The sequence below is a fragment of the Apaloderma vittatum genome, unplaced genomic scaffold, assembly GCF_000703405.1.
Source record: "Apaloderma vittatum isolate BGI_N311 unplaced genomic scaffold, ASM70340v1 scaffold43862, whole genome shotgun sequence".
In the NCBI taxonomy this organism is placed as follows: Eukaryota; Metazoa; Chordata; class Aves; order Trogoniformes; family Trogonidae; genus Apaloderma; species Apaloderma vittatum.
In genome coordinates, this window is record NW_009702758.1 from 1,697 (window position 1) to 24,303 (window position 22,607).

Here is a 22,607-nt window from a genome sequence, read left to right on the forward strand (position 1 = left end):
TCACGTGCAGGACATGAAACACTTCTGTGTGATCCTGATTTAATCCTGTTTAACTGAAAAAACTTCCATCAGTATAGCTTCAGTGGGAGCTGAACTGTCTTCACATTACTTAAACAGTCTCAACCATCCATTAATTGAATCTTCTACTCTCAGAAGAATGTCATTGATAGTAGTACTACTAAGTTTTTAAAGGAAAAGTGACTGATTCAGCTGAAGAACTTGAAAGCTACAAAATTTTTCACCTACTAATTGCAGTTTACTTTGTTTTTACAGGTGGGCACACAACAGAAATCCTGAGGTTACTTAGCTGTTTGTCAGAGTCGTACTCTCCTAGACATTATGTTTTTGCACACTCTGATAAAATGAGTGAAGCTAAAATACGATCTTTTGAAGAAAAAAGGGCTGATTCCCAGGTAACTTGTTAAATATGCTCTTGTAAGATAAAATTATCTTAGCATGACATCCTAATTCAAGGCAATTTGGGATATTTTTAAGATAGCAGGTGCTTTTGACATTGTAGGTGTTATTAGTAGCTATAAAAATACTGGCCAGAAACATGGTGGGATTTTTTTCTCTTTTTTTTGTTCATGGCATTTTCCTGAAAAATACATTTTTTAAAAGAAATTATCTAAAACTGTTTTATCCAAGAAAACCTTAATTGAAATTGTCCTGGGTTTGTATGTTTGTAGACTGTATTTTGGCTGGATCTTAAAATTAATAATTACTTACACATGTTTAAAAAGTATGCAGTACCTCTTAATGTCGGATAGTTTTTTGGCTGATGACCTCTACAAATGCTGAACACCTAAAAATAATGGAAAAATCATGGACGTATCTTGTTTATCTTTTTAGCAAATGTTTACTTCCTCTGAATTATTTTGCTATTTGATTAACAGACAGCAATATGACTCTGCTGGCTTAGTGTGATATGATGTCCAGTGAATAGATATTTAAATTCAGAAATTGGAATAAGTGCAATAGAAATGAATGTTTTGACTACAAAAATCTTGGTCCTTTTGAAGAAATAGTATAACACACGGTAAATTAATTATTTATGTAGTATTAATTTCATATGCTGCACTTGCGATATTTCCATTGTCTTCAGCAGCACTGGTGGGACAGTAGGTTATAGGACTCTAGGACTCAGTACCTCAAAAATACACCCAGTATATTTTCAGAATAAACCCTTTTAAAGTATACTTGATGTATTTTCAGAGTAAACCCTATTAATGTAAAGCAACTGCTGCTAAGGTGAGCAAACAGGCTCACTTAGGAATGTCATTAGTGGTTACCCCACATTAACCTTGGAAGATGAAGACTCTTTGCCAACCACAAACTGCTGAATCAAGTGGGGATGACTTTGGCAGCCTCTTCTCTCATGCATCGGGGACGAAAGTCCAATGAAGCAACTGGAGGTATTTCTTGTTCAGAGAAAACTTTTTTGGTAATTAGTCGTTCACACAGTCACACTCACTTTTCTGAAAATTTCCTTAAAATGTGTTTTGAGTGTTATGCAGATTATGCAGTTTTCCACTAGTTAACTTAGTTTTGCTAAGCAGCTTCCCTTTCGTACCCCCTCCGACTACTAACAGATCATGTAGTTATATTCTCCTTCAGCACTGAAGGCCAGAGGAGAATTTTTGGCTGCATCTGAGTTTGCCGTCTGGATAACAGATGCTCATTTTCCTTTGGCCATTCTTTCTCCTCTGAGTAAGAATATTTAGAGTGAAAATGGAAGATAAATTTTGTAAAGTAAAGGTCATGTACCTGTAACATATAAATGCTAGCTTTCAGAGTGTGCTTTCAAGGAGTATGTGTTTTGGCTCTGGAGATGCTGGAGATCATCAAGCACTTGAAAATCAAGTGCTAGTAGCCTCTTGCAGATTTCAGTAAATTAAAGAGAAAAGTCTGAGTGCTTCAAGCCATTGTCATTCCCTTCCTCATCTTGTCAAGGAAGTAAATTTTTCCAGAACTAAGACCTGGACAGAAGACAGATTGCAATAATGACCTGAGAGAAAAATCAGTGTACACATTCAACAAAATGTAAAAAACCCACAAATATAAGCGACTTCTGGATTTGATCTGTGCTCTAGCCTGGTTTTAAAAGATACAATATTTCTGGAGAAGGAAAGAAAGCCAGAATGAGCATCTTGTAAGCAAGGAGCAAAATGCTGCACCTCTACTCACTCTTTAAGAAAAAAAAAAATTCTGAAATGCCTCCTATGAAAATTCTCTGGTTCTGCTACCACTTGCCTCTTTGTTCTCTGATGCCCGCCAGCCTATAACCACAACTATTCCACGTGGATGTCCCCAGAGCTGTTACTCAGGGAACCTTCTGTGCTTGGTGTAGAGAACCTGCTTCGGCTCCTACCAACAACTTGGACTTGTTGACTGAAAAACATGAATTCCACACTGAATTTTATATCCTTATTTGTCATGTCTGAGATAAGCAGCCAGATTAACTAATCTTTACATAATGCTCATCTGATTGCACATTCTTTTCCATTTTTTGTTCCGTGAGAAATATCATACTAAGAAATCTTGTTTCTCAGCAGGAGTAAACCAAATTTCTTCACAAGCATTACAGTGTATTCAGTTGAGCATATTATAATTCACAGCAGTGGCAATTTTCCACCTACTTTTCTTTGCATGCTTGCAAAACAACAACATTAACTAAGTAAAGGACTATGTCACTGGTTTTGAAATTGCAACATCCAGTCGACCATTATAGAATTGCCAGTTGGAAGCATTTGTCTTCAAATAACAAAAAGCTTTCTGAAGGAAAAATAAATGCAACTATATGACACCATAGAAGATAGGGGAATGACTTGTTTCTAGTAGGAGACATACTATGCAGTCTTCCGACAAACGATGCAGGAGGTACCTTTGTCTGGAATCCTAATGTTACTTCACTGGATGAGAGGCTGCAATTGCAGAAGCACCTGGCAGCAGCTTTTCAACAAACAAATGAAAGCAAAACCATCCAGTTTTATTTTTAGTATTTAAGAGTTGATTGGTATGAGGGCTGAAGTTCTAACATGACATATACACATGCGCAAAGTTTCAAGCATGTTTTTTGAAGGGTATACATAAAATCTACTTGATCTTCACTTGAATTCTACAAGTAAATTTCTACTTTGATACTGTTAGGGGTCCCTGCCAACTCTTGCTGAAACTGTTTTGGTTTGTTTATGATGAGGAAAATCACATACCTTTTATGGGCAAATACTGTTTAACACCATTCTTACAGTGGAGGGTGCATCTGAAGAGTTACACTGAAATCTGATCTGCCTAAAACTTACTTATACATGTACTTCTTGCAGGACTGAATAGTATGCGAGGGTCTAAACTCCCCTTACAGCATTTCTTTTCATCACCCAAACTCTTCCAGAGCTTTAAGAAACAGAGAGGCAGTGATAAGCAGCATCCTGTTAAATGGGGAGCAGGAGGCATGTTTGTTTTTCTGTAATCTGTTGTCAGACTAATGCAATCAGAGTTTCAACACCTGCAATTAAAACATAAAACAACTGGTTTGTAACGTCTGTTAATGCCTGCCAGTACCACAGCAATTAAAGAATCTTATCTCAACAAAACAGGATAATTTCAGTCAACAAATTTAACTTAGCGGTCTGAATTTACAAGTGTTGGGGTTTTTTTCCTTTTTTTTTTGTTCTTTTCACCTTATATATTAAAAAAAAAAGCTAGTTGTTGCTACTCAAGACTGATATGTAGTTTGTATTTACTGTACAGCAGTTGGTAGTATCATCATTCCTGGGCACAATTTGCCAGGGCTAAGATATGACAATTAGCAATGGTGTATTTGAAGTAACTGGGAATTTTTCAGTATTTATAGTGATATTTAGAGTCTCTCACTCCCAACAGGAGTGTTGTGATTGGATGTCCTGTATGAAGCAAGATAGTGACCATTGTCCTGATCTAAATAAGTCAACACCCATGAACAGTTCATTGCAGTCACTATATTTGTTTTTCATTTAAACAGCCACGAATTCCATTGGCATCAGAAGTGCCTCTGACATAGCAGTAGTTCTTAGGTGTAGTTCCTCTGTGTCCAGGTAAAAGCCACCTGCGAAGAGTACTCGAAGCCTAACTGGTGTTCCAGGGCAAAAAGAAAACAGCCATCTTGTTAACTTCATGCCTTTCAGACACAGTGAATAGTGTCTAGTTTTTCCTAGGAAGAGAACAAAGAAAATTATTTCTTAAATTTTTTTTATTTAATTATGCTTCTTTATGCAAATATTTTGCATTTTAAACATGCATCTTGCATCTTTTGAATACTCACCAAGTCCTTGTTTAAAAGAGAGGGCTATTTGCTGTGACATTTTCAACAGCGTGCACCGGACTAAATGAAAAAAGTTGTTACATTTTCTGCAGTGGAAAATCCACGAAGAACTTAAACAGGCAAGAGACAGAAGGGAGTCACGCCTTTGGATTGTATCTTAGCAGACCTAGACTTGTGTCTCGGTGACCACCAGGTGGGGCACTATGTTAACATACTGCTGGTGAAGCTGCTCTGTTTAAGTTAAGACGGTTTTAAAGTAAAGCGATTTTAGAAGAGATTTTAGAAAGAGATATATAGTTCTAGTATTTAATTTTACTTTATTGTCAGGAGCGCTAAGCACAACATTGAAGAAAGCATCTAAGAAAAGATTTCATATCCAAACATTTCTAAACCAGGTTTAAAAAAAAAAGTTGGCAAAACCAGATCAAATAACTATAGAAGGAGCAACAGCATTCTTAGAAAAATAACACTTCAGCTTATCATGCTCTCTTCCAGTTCACCCTTGATTGCATTCCCAGAAGCCGTGAGGTTAGACAATCTTGGATCTCCTCTGTGGTAACAACCCTGTACTCCATACTTCACTCTCTTTGTTTGATCTACAGACGGAAACCAGATTTGGTACGTAAAGTAAATTTTAACTTATTGAGAACTTGCTAATCTGCATCATAAAATCATTTGGAATGTCAAGACCTTTCAGATTGTGTCTCATACAAATGCTTAGATTTGCAGAAAAGTATTTTTGAATGTGAGATTAAAGCTGAAAGAGATACAGCAGCAGTACACCAAGGAAGAGAACGGGTTCCACTGCTGGTGAATTAGAGTAGCAAATACCAGTTTCCCCTCTCCAAGCTTGCAGGTAACATCGGGAAGTGTGTCACTTCCTTGTTAATGCTGGCAGAGCCAGCACAAACAGGGTTGCATGTTCTTGATAATATCTCTCCAGGATTGCAACAGCACAAACCGTGCCTGAAAGCCTGGTTATCCCATTCGCTGGTCTTGCTCCTGAAATGGTATGACCAGTCTGGAACGGGCAGGTTCAGACCAGCAGAAGTACATACAAATTCAGTTCTTGTGCTTACACGGACTTTTCAGCTACATTCTTATTTTGTCTTTGGCTGGCTGACATTAATTATCTCATCTAATGACAAAAAAGATCACTGCTGAAGTGGCAGCTCCTCAGCATTTCAGTAACTTTTTCCAGCTGTCCTCAAAACTGCACTGTCATGCTAATTACAATATTTATTTTAAAAGATTCCGCATGATCAAGTCAGAGGCATTCTGATTGTCAGATTACAGAACTAAAGTAGAGATTTAATCAGTAAAGTTTTGTATTAATGCAGGACTCAAAAGGTAGTGCACTGGACTCCTAGGTTTAACCCCTAGAATTCTTTAACAGAAATTTTGGTTAAAGCTGGCTTTTTGCTAGAGTTGTTGGCATCTTAAGGAGTCAGTTTTTAAAAACTTGAGGTTTTTTTAAAAAGCATTATTTCAGCAGAATTTACAACTAATAATTTATTGATTTTAAAATATTTTAATAAAACCTGTAGGAACTTGTGCAGTTACAAGATATTTTTCATAATTCCCTAGCAGCATATAGACACCCACTTTTTTTAGCTCTGACTGTGGACTGTATGACTAATTCTAAAAAGGCTCATATATATATGTGATATTTTGAATGCTTAGAGAAGTTGCTGTGAATTATATGATCTCATTGGCTCAGTAGTACTGGTCTGTTCCTATGAGATCAAAAGCTTCTTGCTTGCTGGAGTTTCCAAAGCAATTTAGTTTGCAGAACAACAGAAGTAACTTTTTGCAGTTCTTGTTTTTCAAGCCTGTTGTGAAAACCGGAGATAACGTTGTGAGGGAGGAGGAGCTGACATACTATTCTTTTTACAGTGATTTTGATTTGGTGGGGGGAAACAGCAGAGGGTCATGTACATGAAACAGACATCTGAGCAAACGTGAGTAACAAAACATTTAGGAATGGCTGCTACACCACCGGTTTCAGGTTGAAGTGTATATTTTTTTTAACTTATTATGGCAAAAGAAATTGAGCAGAAAAATCTCAATGCATAGCTTAATATATTGCCAAAAGCGTCAACAGGACACATCAAAGGGGAAGAGTAGGAAGTTACTAATCTAATTCAGTGGTTTCTCTGTTTACAAGAGAAATTTAAAGTCATGCTGAGATTTACACTTGTAATTATTACAAATTGTGTTGGAGTTGATAAACTGTGACAAACTTGCAAAAAGCCTGAGCGTTTGAAAAACAGTAGCCCTTGTTAAATTAAGGATACATTTTAGCAATGCCCTTAAGCCCTTTGTAGTGTTTAAGGGAACGACTGACTCAAAATGCTATCCAAAGAGTCCTTACCCATAATTAGAAAAGGGCTGGAGGAGAGGGAATTTTTTTTTGCCAGGTACATACCATCATCGCCCACAATAGTAGCTGGTACTGCCACTGGCAGAAGCATCTCTGGCATTATGCTGAATCTTATACTACCCAAAAACTGCTTGCATACTACTGCTTATGCATGCTTTAGTTTAAGAATTCTGTACAATATAAGTAGTCAGGGGGCTGTAAAGATTTTAAAATGCTTAAAGCAGAGATTAAAATGCCTGTATACAAAACAACTGGTAATATTTAATTGCCTTTAGCAGAAAATATTCATAGTGAATTGCAACTCCCCCTGCTCTTGGCAAAACATAATGCTTACTAGTTTAAACAGCTAGAAAGGGTGGAACAAATGCTGGCATTTACAGGACTCATCTATAACTTTTGGCATGGAAATCAACACCCAAGTTTAGAAACAGGCACAGTGTAACACCATGCTGAGAGCTTCATATTTTAAACAGTAGAGCTTACAAGTACTGTACATTTTCAGTCTAGGCAACTGTTTTTGTTTAACTGCAGGAGGGAAGGACAACTTGGAATTGCTTTTAAGTCATTTGTACGTATGAGTGATCCTCAAATCCTTACACTCTCTTTTAGGCTTGGCAGAAATGTGTGTATGTTTGAAGGGATGACTGAAATCTTCTCCAGACACCCAAAAACTAGAGAGAAGTAGAAATGTTGCAGTTTTCAGGGAATGCAGGACAAGAGAAATACTGCAAAGGGAGCCTGAAACCATTACATGCACAAAGGCAAGATTTGGAGCAGATAAACTTCAGTTGGCATAACTAACATACCTGTGGAGCCGAAATAGCTGTAAAGGAGAGAGAGTAAACCTGGCTGCATAGGAGTTACTTTATATTAGGGGGCCGGTTAGCTCAGTCAGTAGATCGTAGCGCTAACAACGCTAAGGTCGCAGGTTCAATTCCTGTTCAGTCCCCATGTGTTGTCTGATCTAGTCAAGAGGTGGTGTCCCTGGCAGCAGGGAGGCTGGATTAAAATGATCTCTAAGGTCCCTTCCAGTTCAGGCCATTCTGTGATTCTGTATGTGCTTATTTAGGTGAGCACTGTGTCCCCTTTGTAACTCACACTGATCCTCTGGCAAAGCTTCTTAGTTTACTTTGCATGAGAAAACCGTTCCCATCTAACCCATCTTCAGGACAGTGAGTTCAGAAAGAACTGAACAACTTCCAGGAGACCTTTGCTGTCTTGCAGAACATGACCCACACTTGAAGTTGGCCCACACAGAGTTTAAGAAATGTAAAAGTTAGCTTAGTTGTTCAGTTTGAGATCATCTTCGAAGGGCCCATTTCTGAATTATGAACATCTGCACTCTGCAAACTTAAGTCCCTCTAGAGATATTAAACAAAGTAACAAAATTAAGATGTCAGAAGTGATGACAAGCTTGTGTTCCTATAGCTGAGAATTATAGAAATATAGGTGCTGGTGTTTTGCAGGCACATGTGCACTGGACGGTTTTTATGACATGTCAACCTTAAATAGGAGTCCTATGCAGAGGCCTGACATTCCAGGAAGGCAAGGCTTGTGCCAGCACACTGCCTACATCTTCCTTCCCCTAGAAGAGCTTTTACAACCATTCATTAGTCGCAGCCAGATTTAACATGCAGTCATAGCCTCAAAGACCGCAAATTCCTACCATGAAAATGGCAGCTGGTAAGAGAAGAGGGACTTTTAGTGCCTTCATTGAGAGAAAGGCTGAAAAGTGTAAAACTGGAATAAGACGTTAGAAGATCTTCTATCTAGAGAAAGATGCAATCCTTCTTAGTTACAGAAAATCAGACAAACTGCACAGAGATTTTTTCCAAAGACAGAGGAAATGAGCAAATCTTGCATAGATTCTTTGATATCCAAGAAGGACCAAAGTAGCATTACAGCCTTCTTATAATATGCTTCAATTCAGTCAGTAAGTACAAATTCAGAGGAAGCCAGTCTTCAGTTCCCTTGCTGCTTACAAAGCTGTTGTCCTCATCTCTGGGCTGATTTGCCCAACTCTGAAGCCATGTCTTCAGGTGATCTAGCTGTTTGGGTGGGTCACGATTATTTCAGTCATTCTGCCGTATCTGAAGTTCAAACTGAACACAAAGGATATGCATACACCACACAGCAGAAAGCTGTGCAGAGATTACATCCAGTCCTTGTTTTCAGTCATCGATGGGCTAGGTAAATGGGTCAGTGATTTACTGTCTTTTAGTGTAATTAAGTTTCACCTAGAATTGTGCAGAAGTGTTGTGTAAAGCTCCATTCATTAGATCTTGCATCCCGGACACATAGGACCAAACTTTTTCTGCTTTTCTGGGGACACTTCTCAGCAGTTCCTACCATTTCAGTGCTCTACAGAGCCTGACGTAAGCAAGTATTTTCAGATCGCTACTGTTTGGAAAAACCTGTGTTAAATCAGGCGGAGAAGGCCATCCTTCCACATTAGGGCCTCCTTCCTGTGGGAAATCTGTAGTAAGAAGTTTATATTTGCACAACAAGTACAACAAGCTCTGCCATCTCCCTCCTCACCAGCTGTCAGCTGAGTGAGTCTCTCCTTTTTAAACTTCTTTCTCTAGAGGTCTGAAACCTGCACAGCTGATTGTGCTTCTAGCAGTCTACTTGTTCTTTTATGGCTGCACATCTCATCACACATGCCTGGTCCTCTGACTGGCTGAATTCACTCCAGCAAGCTTCTAGAGTTTTTACAGAAGTGTTCACACATAAACTACATGAAAGGAGATCATTATTTTGTCTAGCTAAGATTTTCCATTCTTTGTGCCTTGCCCAAAATGTCGTAAGTTCATAGCACTTGAACAAATTAGAATGACAAATAGTAAGTTATTGTCCCTTATATCATGGTTCTTATTAGAATTTTGTGGAAAGCTACAAAGTCTGGGTGGTGGCATTTTTTCTCTATTCACTTCATAACAAGTGAACTTTGTATGATGCAGTATTATGACTATTTGGTGCACTCTTTTGTATGCTGAATCTTTCCCAACCATTTATAATTCTTTTGGAACAGACTAACAGTATGTCTGATCTACTGTTGTTCTTCTAGGATCAAAAGAGACAAAATAAGCAGGGGTAAGAACGTCAGGGTAAGACCTTCAGTGATACAATTCATATAGTCTAAAAAGAAAACAACTTTGTGTTTAACTTCTCAGTGTTAATGAAAATAGTCACCCCTCCTATACGTTGTGTGCTGTGTACAGTTACCCTGCAGCCACAGTGTAGAATTTCCTTCTGCTGAGCGCAGATAAACATCTAAAGCTGTTCAAATCAGTTTAGAACTAAGTTGTAGCTCTGTTCTTTATGTGACTGCCACTTAGACATACCTATAGACACAACACTACATTTCAGAGCGAAGATAGAAGTAAGGATTAACTGAGATCTTAGCTTAGATTTGAGCAGTTTAAACTAAAGACTCATCAGTCTTAACTCATCAGCTATCAGGGTTGTTATGAACCTAATAAACACCCTGGTCACACATCCAGGTATGTTACAAAGTATGTTATAAAGCATGATTTCAAGTAAACAGTCTTGCCAATGAACCAGGCCACTGGTATGCAGACATGGATTGCTAACACCTCTAGGTGTTGCACTGTGAAGACATTTCAGGCAGGTATTTGATGCAGATTCTTACTATACCAGCTGCAGTGATTAGGCAGTACCCTCAATGATGTTTATACACATACAAAATACCAGTTTTTTCTAACTTAAAATACCGCTTTCAAGTTCTAGTTAAATGAGTGCTTCACTAGTGAAAGACACATGGAGATTTGCAATTAAAGGCTCATTTTAGGCCACTATTAGGAATACGTACGATTATATTTAACAGTCTTCAGATTTAATTTCTTTCCCTTTGAGTTCAAGCAGGCTCTTATATAATAAGTACCATAATACGTAGCCTGCTCCTACTAAAAGGATGCCAGGAGATGAGACAAGCCCTTATTTTAAATTGGGTCTAAAATGTTAGGTAGTATTTCTCATGGCACTCTGGTCAGGAGACTTCAGTCAGGTTCAGACTCAGCCAAGGTGACAAAACAACAGCTCCCTAAAAGGGAGCAAGTACTCAGTGACTGTAGCTACAGATGTAGTTCAGTAACTACCATTTCATTCACTCAGCAAAAGCCTTTTACTGGATTGTTTTATGACCAACTTTTTTATTCACACAAAGTCAAATTTTCTTTACTTCTTACTAATTTATCAGCAGCAATAAACTATATACCCACTCCATGGTGATGTAGGTAGGGAGTTAGTTTATTCTCCAGCCTGCATCTGCCTTGGTAAACTTGTTCTTTTTTAACCAGCCTTCTATCCATCTCCCACAGTTTCTCACAAGTCTCGCTGGTGCTACTATTTTGTGACATAAGCTTCTCGCAGAGATCGTGACGTTTGGTTGGTCCCACTGACAGTTTGGGTATTAATTTGATGTTTCAATAAACAGCACTAACATTCCCACAGACTTGAGCATTAGTACCACTTTGACATCTGTCATTTTTTATTATTTTCAATTGATTGGCTCTATATTTCTCATTTCACATGGGCTCGGGAGTACACTGAGCTCACATATCCCATTCTGCTGGAGAAGCATCATATGTATGATGGAAACTACCACTCCAAAGAATTTTTAATCCAAATGACCCACCTGCCACCTTTCATCTGAAATACAGGAACAGTTACATAGGGTGCCTAAGGTTAGCTTCATCAAAGAAAAATAAAAAGTCAAGCCTGTGTGTTTCTTTATATATCCAAATCTAGATTCTCAAACTTTCTTCCCTAAGCTGTTACCTAACTTCTGAGGCTTCTAATGACCCCAGTTAGCTTTCTTTTGATCAGTGAAGCCCCTAGGCATAAATAGCTCAGAGCTGTTTCTCGGTCTTTACAGTGTCAGAAAGCCACATGCATAGCTAAACTCCTGAACTCCCCAAGATGCAGAAACTAAGAGCTTCCCCCTCTACTCTCCATGTGGATGCTGATCCAAATCACATCATCCGGGCCTCTTCCCTTGTCTCTTGCCCCTGAGGATACTGGGCTGGTAACTCTTGGTCAGGCCACTAAGTACCTCTAAGGCAGAAGTGACAATGCCTGGTGTTACTACAATTAAATCTGGTTGTTATATTTAGTTTCTAGTGGTTTTGTGGAAGCTGTCCTTTTCCCCAATAGATAAATCCACTAGGCAGGATTTTTGTTTCCACCTCCCCAAGCTTTTATAGTATGAGAGGTGGGGAAAGGAGGGAGTTGGTGGTGCTTTCCAATGTATTTCATTCTATGATGAAAATAATACTCAGAATAAAAGTTGTGCACATTAGAAACCCAGCTTCATGGTGTGCTAATTTAAGTTCTTACTCTTCCACTTCTCTGTTCCCCATTCTGGCATTCACTGATCTTACTTATCCTGGTTAGATGGTCGGCCTGTAGAACCACACGTATCTCTGCTTGTTTTGAGGAACACCTTACCTACTGTGTCTATTGTATTACAATAACAACAGGAACTGTAGCAACGAGATACACAGCAATGGACTAGAAAGGATTTCATGGCAGCACTACAAGCTGTAACTGCTGACCAGGCCGAACACAAGCTGATGCTATCGGACGTTTTTACTATCTTTTTGAACCCCTGATGACTCAAGTGATTTAGACAGTAGAGGATAAAAGTGTACCCAGGTATAATTCAATTCTATCTTAATTACCCAATTTACATAGTAGTACACATCTAGCTTTTTTTTTTTTGTCCTAGACTGAATTCCACAGGTACTTCCAAAGGGTTTGAAGTTTTAGGTGGTTTTAGGTACAGGTTTGCAAAGGGAAGTGAACTGGATAAGATCTTTGCTCGTCAAAAAGAGTGAGCCAGTAGGTAGTTTAATGACCTTCAAACAGAACCTGAAATTCTTCTTTCTTCCCACCAATAGCAACAATGAGGAATTGTTTGAAAAGATTCCTGCTTTTTTTGTTTAAACCTTAAGAAAACATTTACAATTCTAAGCTAGTTTTCCTCAAAGTTCAAAACCTGAATTTTCAGACGTGCTAAAGAGCTAGACTAGCAAAAGCTTGAACAAGAACACTCCTTCCTACATATTTAAGTATTTCAGCTAAGCAGAAATCCCTTTCTGTCTTAAATCCCCAGATTTCTCATGTTTTTCTAATTACCAGATAAATTTATATTCCCTAGAAGAGATCATATTTCTATCATAACTACATTATCTCTGTGTAGGCAAACAATGTATCTCTTGCAACCTTTGGAGTAACTAATTTTTGAAAAAATGTATGAATTTTTCCTCTGCCATCTAGGCCTAAGTTGCCATACTCACTAGCTGAAAGTGATTCTTAATAGGTATGGCCTGCTACCTATGAGCCTATTAAAACAAATAGTTTATTTAAAAGAAAATGGCACATACATTCTGTCTTATTCTCAGAATATGCTGATGAATAAAAACACATGCTAGTAAAATCAATACCCTCACTATCTGGAGATCTTCACTGATATGCAGGAACTTGGATGCATCTTCTCGGAGGAGTAAATTATTGCTTTCCTGGTCTTGAAGTAAAAAATACTGATGTGAGAGAAAGTAAATGCTGTACCCCAAATCCTATGTTGAGTCCACAGCAGAGCTGTGTGTTTCTTGACTCTCCAGGCTTACATCTTGATTCTGAGCTCGTAGTTACAAATAAAAATTTGAGTTATTTGTTCACTGATGCTTCTGTTAGTTTAGTTTTACAGTTAGAGCGTCTCCAGAGTTAAGAAAGCAGGTCCCACAACTGCAGGGCTGTAACGCTTGCAGCTGTGTTTCTCACCCACTCGGGGGCTGTTCCCGATACACTGAGCAGTCAGCAAAACCCGGTACTCGGGACTCACGGGGCAAGAAATGGGAGCAGCTGAGACTGAGAAGACAGATTACAGCTGCCTTTGTGGGTAGCACTCAGTACTTCTGTAGGTGAAGGGGCAAAAAAATACATTCATCTGGATATTTCACCTTACAGAGCATTGGTGTGAAGTTTTCAAAACAGTAAGATAATACTGCTAAACCCAGCAAAGGCTGGTGAGCCCATGAGATGCTGTAATTTACATAGCAGAATACAAATGAACTCATTGCAGGTTCTCTCTTCTTGTGCCACAGAAACAACCTCGCCCAGCACAACAAAACACAACACACACAAACAAAAACATTTGTTATTCCACTCTGAAGTCACAGAAGGTAATAAACTCTCAAAACATCAAAACCCTTAGGCTCCTACCTGATGAATACACAAGTCCAGAACTAGCCCTGGCATATAAATGAGTATGTTATTATAGCTTGGGGTTTGAGGGGATTTTTTTCCCACTTCTTTCAGTGCTCAAGGACTTCTACTCAGCTTTCACTAAATGTGACTGTTCAGTTTCCCTGTCACTGGAAAGATTCTCTGCTCCATTTCCCTTGTTTCTGAAAGATCCTTTAGGTTATCATACTGTGACATTTGTAGTTTCACAAGGGGGCTTTCTTTGTGTCATTACAGGGTCTTCTGCCCCCTCTTAGTTTTCTGCATTTGTATATCATTGAATTGTGTTTATTGTTATTTCAGCTACCTTTCACAAAGGTTTATTATCTTTGTCTACCATTGTTTCTAGAATTTCTTAAAGTTGATTTTTTTAAGGTATTGTAGCTCGCTATGGTACTTTTGTTTTGTTATGTAAGTCCAGCTACCAACAACATAACATTTGGGCATCTATCATCAACTAAGAACATGCAATGAAAATAAAAATATGTAGTACAAAATTTAACTGCTTTCTCATTGCTGACCTTTGAAAACTGATTCCAAAACTAGAACTCAATTTGCCAAGCAAGATGAAAACTTGTCAAAAATCATCCAAATCAAGGAGCTTTCTCCTGAAAATATCTTTGGCTGAAGAGTGTTGTCAGATCTGTGGGTGTTCCAAGGTGTTCATGAGAGCTGGGTGAGATTGATTTATGCTCCTTGTTTTTCTTGACAGAGGAATTAAGAGATTTGTTTCAGGATTTTTTGTTTTTAAATGAAGCCTTATTTGCAAACGGGCCAGCTTTTTCTGAAGTCCCTTCCATGAAAGTATAGCAGTATAGTCATCTTTAAAATTCCTTTTTCTTCTGTACTTTTTTTCAACTGAAATTCAGACTAGTTTCCCACTTCCTCTCCTCTATGCTTTCTTTTTTAATCCCCTTTCCCTTTCCTTTTTCCTTGCCTTCCTTAAAATATCAGGAATATGCATCTATTCAAATTCTCTTGATTTTTCTAACAAACCTCAGAGCTATCTTCTGGCTTTCATATTGTAACAAGATGAAGAGTTACTTTTTGTTCTCAAATGTTAAACAGCCATTGAAATGAAGTGTTTATCAACAAAAGCTGAGTTTTAGCAATCCAGCAAAAATATTAAAAACCTCCCAAATTATTAATAAATTACTGCTTTTAGGCCCACAACTATTCCTGAGAAACAGAAGATACCTTATTGGGGTTTTTTTCCTGTGTTATTAAGAATATGTATCTGTTTACTTACACAGATACATAAGGATCATGCAGTTAACCCAACTTGGGTCACTTTCGTATCGCTTGCTTTTGCTTCTTTCAATAGTTCTTTGCCATCACCATCTGTTCACTTATTCTTTTCTTCAGTTGTTTAGCACAGTGGGGTGGAGAACATTACCAGGACTAAGGAGGCACAAGCGCTGTCCTCAGCATATTCCAGGAGGCAGCTCCGTAGCTGGCAAGCAGCACAGCCCAGTTCTCATATGCACGTATCACCCCACAGCAGCAACCAGTGCTCCCTCACCACAAACCTCCCCAACCCCAGGCAGCTGGGCAGTTTTTCTGCTCTTGTCCAGGTGGCAAAGACCAATCACCGTGTAAGTCATTAAGGAAACATCAGGTGCTGACAGTTTCTTATGCAAAGCAAATCTGGCATTAGTTTTCCACTTTCAGCTGAGCTCAGGGGGGTGTATGTTGTCCTACCTTTGATTGTTGTAATTTGGAAACGTAAACAGTACTCAAATACTTGTTCATTAAAGATATACAAACATATGTTTACATATTTATGAAAAAAACTGCAGGCTTTCTGCTTTAGTCTTTTTTTTTTTTTAAGCAGTGGCCTGACATTTAATCCCAGTGAAGCTGTGAGCTATGCTTTCAGTGTTTTAGCTGGTAAATGTCACTCTGCTACAGTGCTGCATTCACCAACTCTAAAGCAGCTTTTATCAGCGATGGTGCCGTGTGCCAGTTTTCCCAGTGTGCCAGACTGCTGGCTTAGCTTGTTTTCTTTCAACAGCTGTAGAAAATATCTGAAACAGAAAGGCAAGAACTATTCTGTTTTTATATGGCAGTGATTAATATGAAATTAGACTTAGAACGTATAAATGTTATATTCTGATCCTTTACTTTTAAACCTCCATTAATATATAGGTTGATTTATTGTACTGTTTGAAAATCTGTTTACATTGAATTGATAGGGGATTTTAGTATGTAGGATTTAGTTTATAGGCCTAGCAGTGAAATCGGGCAGCCAGTGAGCCAATTAAACATTAGCTGGACATTTCTTTGTGTTGGAGGTGAACGTATCTCATCTAGAGACCTGCAGCACTGGCATCTGGACCGATCCCTCACAGCTTGTTGGCAGCAAAGTCAGATAGTTCAGTGACCAAGAAAGTCCTTGGGCAGTTGCAACTCAAGAGGTCACAGAGGCGACAAAAAATTTGTGTTTGGCACCTTATTTCCCCCTTTCTGCTGCCTCACCAAGAGAAGTTGAGCCAAATAAACTAGAGATCTGCAGAGACATATCACATGCAATGCAAATATTCTACAGGCAGCCTTGTAGCTAAAGTAACTAGATATTGAGAAACACCCTGAATAGCTCGTTGACCTTGTAGAGGCCCCAGTCCCTTCTTGCCCAATAGATGCCTGCTTCTTCTCCGCAGCACACTAATGATTGCCACTGGATTCCCTGAGAGATACTCATGCTTTGCCGGAGGGGAAAAACAAATTCCTTGGTCTTTTCAAGGTGGAAGACATTGATCATTCTTCAAAATTTATTTTTGAACTGTGTTTTGAAATTCACTAGTAGGACAGCTGATCTTTTACATGTTTAAGAAAGGCTGTGGGTGATTCAGTTCCTTGCCACCATCAACAAGTTTGTATACTGGCAGGGGCTGAACAGCAGCATTTCTGGCTTATAGATACCACAACAGTGCCTCTTCTTTGTAACAGGGATACCTGCTTTCTCACAAGTTTACTCTGTATCTCTTGATGAGCGTAGGGTGTTGGATTCCAAGCAGCAGGAACACTGGTCTCCTAAAAAATCCTGCTGACAGCATGAGAGGGAGTAAGTCGGACTGATCAGACTGGATTTTTGGAGGGGAATTGCCACTCTAAAATGAGCGTCTGCCCCAGTTCTAGGTACGACATGTCTCTAGACGTGCACTGAAGGTTAACTGAAGGTTAATTTTTAATGATCAGAAAGTTCTATTAATAGTTCTGACTTACAGATCACAACCCCAAATTCAGATAGGGATCTGTTTTGTCTGTGGGCTTCAGCAGGTTTATACCAGAGTCTTTCAGGGGACATTTCCTAAACCTGAGCATTTTAGGATAGGAACATCTATAGTCAGGGTATTTTGTGGGCATTTTGCATACAGAGATCCTATAGAGCCACATCTGCTTTGTCTTGTTTGAACCAGTGTGTGGGGGAATGGAGAACATAAAACACACAACCAGATCATGGGTTTTTTAGAGATATCCAGTCCATCATTTTCCTGATTCTCTTTCCTGCTTGCAAGTAGTTTTCCATGAACTGAAGGGCACCTGAGAAGCAACATAAAAGTTATGAACAGTCAGTAGAAGGTATAAATTGAGTGCATCATATCAAAGCCTGCATATTTTGATTATTGCTTTTCTGTTTGCATCTCAGCAAAGTAATAACAGCAACTCAGTGTGGCCTTCATTGCTACATATCGACTCACAGATAGACCCATTTACTTATTTCGTTATATGATCTTTTGTGAGTACAGTTAGTATGGAATTCATGCTAGCATTTACCTTTGCGTGTCCATCTAGACACAAGAACACCACATACCAAAAAGACAGGAGCTGCTAGCCAAGTTTAATGAAGGGGAGAAGGAGGGTGAAGTCTATGGCACAGTGGCTTGATAAAGACTATGATTATAATAATTCATCTTTTTATAAAATCTCTTCTACAATTCTCAGCTTCTGGGCTGGGGAGAACTTTAAGATGACTACTTGACCTAAATCACATCTGCAGAAAGTCAGACTGCAGAAAGTAAAGGACTGATGTGCAACTCTCTCCTTGCTCTGGACAGCAGTGTTGAGCTTTCATAGTAGATGGAGGCTAAAAGAGCACAGAGCCAGTACAAGTCCTGAACGCTGGCGGGTGGAGGGGGAATAGACATGCAGAGGGAGGTGGGTACCAGAGATCACAAAACCAGGGACACTGAGGAGAGTACAGGGGAGAGGGCTGTAATCCAACAGAAAAAGGGCTTGAGGAGCAATGAAGATGAAACAGTATTTGTGCTCCAGGTAGCTCTACTAAAGGAAAGGGAAAGTCTGTCCAGCAATAGTGCATTTTTATCTGTTCACTTAAATGTGAATTTTGAATCGGAAATCAGTAGTCAGACTGAATGTTCAACTCACAAAAAAAAAGTAGTAAATAACTTTTTTTGACTCTTTCGCTGCTTCTTGTGCACTTGTTTGAAACAGACCAGATTCTGCAGCAGGGACCCTGGTCCCTTTTGCCTGCAAACATGGGAAGAAAGCTCCAAGTTATTTCCTATGCCTATGCTTGCACTAACATAACAGATGTTATAATGAACAGAGATGCCTAAACATGCCTTAATTTAGATATCAGTAGCCACGTACCAGTAGCACAATCAACATCAATGCAAATTAATTATGCTTGTCAAGAAGTAGGGCAAAATGCAAGGTTTAGTTCACAGGTATGGAAAATTTCCTTTGAAACGCTGTAAGGCAGCATGTGGTTGGTTTATGTCCTTGCTTGCCAAGCAGATTTTAGAGTAGGTTTTAAAGTCCCAGCATGGATTTTACTTGAAATTAGGTTCATCAGGAGGTTTGAAACCATAGTATATTACTCTGATTTAAAAAATCTGGCATGCATAGTTGATGCAAAGTTGATCACATCCCCAAGCTAGATTTCTGAGGCCATCTTAAAGGCAATGGAGAGTATAGGTGGGAGAGTTTGGAACTCAGTAGTACCAAAACTGCTGCTGCTTTTATCGGAGGCATGATGCTGTTACCCACTTTATCAGTGGATCTTGCCACGAAGCAGGGAAGGAAGCATTCTGAGATGATTGCTACAGCCCTGAAACAGAAACTCTGGTATTTTTTTCCCCGACAGTATAACATCTTTCACAAGCTGGTGAACTTGGAACAAAAAAAACCAAAAAAGTTATTTTTCTAGGATATAGGGCCATGATTTTATAAAAGAACTCTTTATTTTCACATAACCCGCCAGCTGTGTGGAAGAGTGCTGATTACATGGTAGTAGTTAAATTTAGTAAGAAATTCCTTGCCTGAAATCAATTTTGATACCCAAGTAGAGTACCTAATATACCCTAGTTTAAACCTTTTAAAGCAATCTATTTTTCAGTTTACCAATGTCTAAAATTGAAAGACCACTTTCTTTTACTGTTAACATTTGTAAGTGAATGTCCTCTGCTACAAGGACATGGCATGTTATTTACCAAAACACCTTCCTTCTGTATGCATGTTTCTATGTAGTAGTGTTTATAAAAAGAAAAAACAAATCCAGTCATGCGTATCAACTGTTAGATTCTGATGAAGGTCCTAATTCATCAGCACATTTTTGCTGAACTCTTAAGTGTTTTGCTGAACTCTTAAGTGTTTTGCTGATTTAAGCCAAAGTTCAAGAGATTTATAACTGTATCCCAGGTTTAGTAATTCTAATTAAACTTCTTTGGCCTTATTATGCCTTAATCTGTGCACAAATCTTATGATTGATACAACACAAAGCAGTGACTGAGATTGGAAGCTGTTTTAGTTATATACTCATGAATCAAGGAATTCTGCTTCCTTCATAAAAATTGTGTCACCTCGGAGCACTCCTCCTTCTTGACATGTAAAGAAATATGATCTTTTTTTGACAGATACTTTAAAATAATGTCTTTTGTTTGCCCTATTCCCTTCCTCTCTTTTTTTTCCATATTCACTTGCCTCTTCTATTTTTTAAAATATTTTTTGGAACTGTTTTTTTTTAATGTAATGTTATATGAATATACATGCTTTTAATTCTTTATTGTATGAAAACACCCATGTTTCACTTCTGTAAAATGTTTGATCTCTTTCAGATACTGTGCAATGGACCAGGAACATGTGTTCCTGTCTGTCTATCTGCTCTTCTTCTTGGGCTTCTAGGAATGAAGAGAGCAATCATTGTGTATGTGGAGAGCATCTGCCGCGTGGAAACTTTATCCCTGTCCGGAAAGATTCTTTACTACTTTTCAGATTATTTTCTTGTTCAATGGCCTGATCTAAAGGACAGATATCCCAAGTCAGTGTATCTTGGTCGAATAGTGTGACAACAGAAGACAGGCTTTACCTAAAATAAACTCTTCAAGCTCCTCATTGAAGAATACATTCATGTAGTAATTTATTTTCTAGCATTCCCGATAAGAAATTAGGCAGGAACAGGAGACAATAATAAAGGTATCTCTACATTTAAGTATACTTTTGTGTAGTTGTATTTATTGCCATCACATAAGTCTGTTCACTAATAGCCCATAATGGCCTCAAGTCTATGCTGCCTCTGTTTTCGTCTAGTTTTCCTGTTATGTGAATGACAATTTTTGTCTACAAATAAATATGGGAATTTGTATGAACACAACATTTCCTGTAAGGAAACTTTGTGTAGATTTCTAAATTGTAAGAAACAAACTCTTGTTCTAGCACAACAGACTTTATTTCCTGTATGCTAGCAGTGAAGTCCCTTGTGAATCCTTAGAGTATAAAGGCAACGGTTATATTAAGTTGGCTTCATGACAGTGTGTACTCCACAGTGTTCCAAAACCCTCAAAGCATTAAACTAGTATCATTTTTCCTCTGGGCTTTTCAAAGCTGTTCTTATAATCTGTATTGCACCTTTTGAAAATTGTCACTCACTTCTTAAGATAAATAAAAGGGTGACAAGTGTCATGCTACAGGCACAGTACTTACAGATTTAAGAAATACTTTCTTCAAAGCTTATGGGCAAAAATCCTTAGCAGGTTTAGGTCATGGAGAGCAAACTGTCGTCTAGGAAAATTGAACCGGATCAGGCTCTATAATATAGAAAAAAAAAATTTTACTATCAGTAATAGAGGAGGGGACAGAGTTTCCCTCTCTTTTCCAGATACAGTGAATTTGACTTTCTGTGTATCCTGTTTTCTCATTTTGAGCATCTTACTTTCAGCAGTGCAATATGTAATGGAAAAAGGTATTTTGTTGGAGGTAAGCATATGAAAGTCTACTTTAATGTTTCTCTTCATCTGGCAAAACATAATTCTACATGCTGTTCTACCTGTAAAGCAAGATAAACACACCTGTCATCTGTACACACACAGAGCTATGGGTCTGGCTGCAGAAACATATACAAAGGAAAATGCTCGAAGTAAAGTAGAAATGCTCTGCAGACTGCACAGCCTGACTTTGGTGAAGCCAACAGCCACCCGTTGCGCTGCTGCAGGAGGAGACGTATTCTCTGAAGCCTTCTCCTCAGTGTCAGATGTCAAAACCTTGCAGCAGCTATTCTGGTAGAGAACAGGGGATGGAATTTAGCTGAACAGAAATGGTGGTTCCTCCTGTTAGAAGTCAAGGGTGCAGAGGAATAGATAGCTTTATGCAGAAAGTCATCAGAAAATGTTATGCAGAAAACTTCTGTCACGCCGTTGTGAGGCCCTGTGGGGAAGCCAGCTGTTATAACCTGTCCAACAAGCTTAATAATCCTCAGCGTAAGCAGAGTCCCTTGATGTGGTCACATGTGAGTTCAGAACAGAGTTTTTGTGGGTTTTAACCTAGATTATGTCTGACATTAAAGAGCAGTTAATAGGTTAAGACAAGGTGGGCAGGACTCTGGCTGTACATACTCAGGTCCTCAAAAATGACCTGGCTGAAGTAAATCTGATGTGTACAAGGGCTTTTTCTTTTTTTTCCCTGAACTGGAACGAGGACTATCTTATCAAGACTTTCTACCAAGTTGCAGACCGTCTGGTAAATTAGAGATACACTGGACTTTATTATGGCTAGTAGTAACTTATTTTAGCTTAGTGCCCCCTGTGCTGAGTCTTGCTTTGAATATTTGCTTTGCGAAGGAACTGGAGTAGAGAGGAAGGAGGATGGAGGCAACCTCTTCTCCCGCTCTGGGTAAGGGCCAACAGCACAGAATCAATGCCCCGAGGCATAGAGAAGCATGAGAAGAGAAAGGCAATGAATACGTCCATTCATGCACCACATCCCGTGCCTGAATAGCCCACTGGCTCTGCAGCGAGGCAGGCTCCTAGACCGCCTCGTCCATAAACACAGCTAAGGCTCAGATAGTGCCGAGTTCACGTGCTGCTTCTGTTCAGAGCAAAGCAGAACGTTGCACATCCTCATCCTATTCTAGATTTATACCTCAGTGAAAGCATCTCTGGCTGTTCTGTTCCTGCCTTAGAGCCCTGCCCAAGGCAGGACTTGTGGTTTTGGTGCACTTTCAGGCTGCGTTTGTAAACTTCGTGAATCTGCCTTCAAATGCTGGGGAGTTCCGGGAATTTTTTTTCCACCTGTCACCTGCATGGCAACAACCACCGCTAAAAGAAAGCACTTGCCTGTTCAGACTTGAAACCTCCCATGAAAACGCTCTGAAGGTAACAGTAGGTTTCTTCTCAAAAGGCTGTTTTGAAAATCTGAACT

General features: G+C 38.9%; 1 protein-coding gene across 1 annotated transcript; it reads left to right on the top strand.

The window, feature by feature from the left end:
- Positions 1-273: 273 nt before the first annotated feature.
- ALG14 (ALG14, UDP-N-acetylglucosaminyltransferase subunit) lies at positions 274-20,615 on the top strand (the record flags this gene model as incomplete). Its single annotated transcript, XM_009864337.1, has 3 exons — positions 274-413; positions 4,796-4,918; positions 20,030-20,615. Coding segments are annotated over 3 exons (494 nt in total), but the record flags the coding sequence as incomplete, so codon positions are not given.
- Between the last annotated feature and the right edge of the window lie 1,992 nt (positions 20,616-22,607).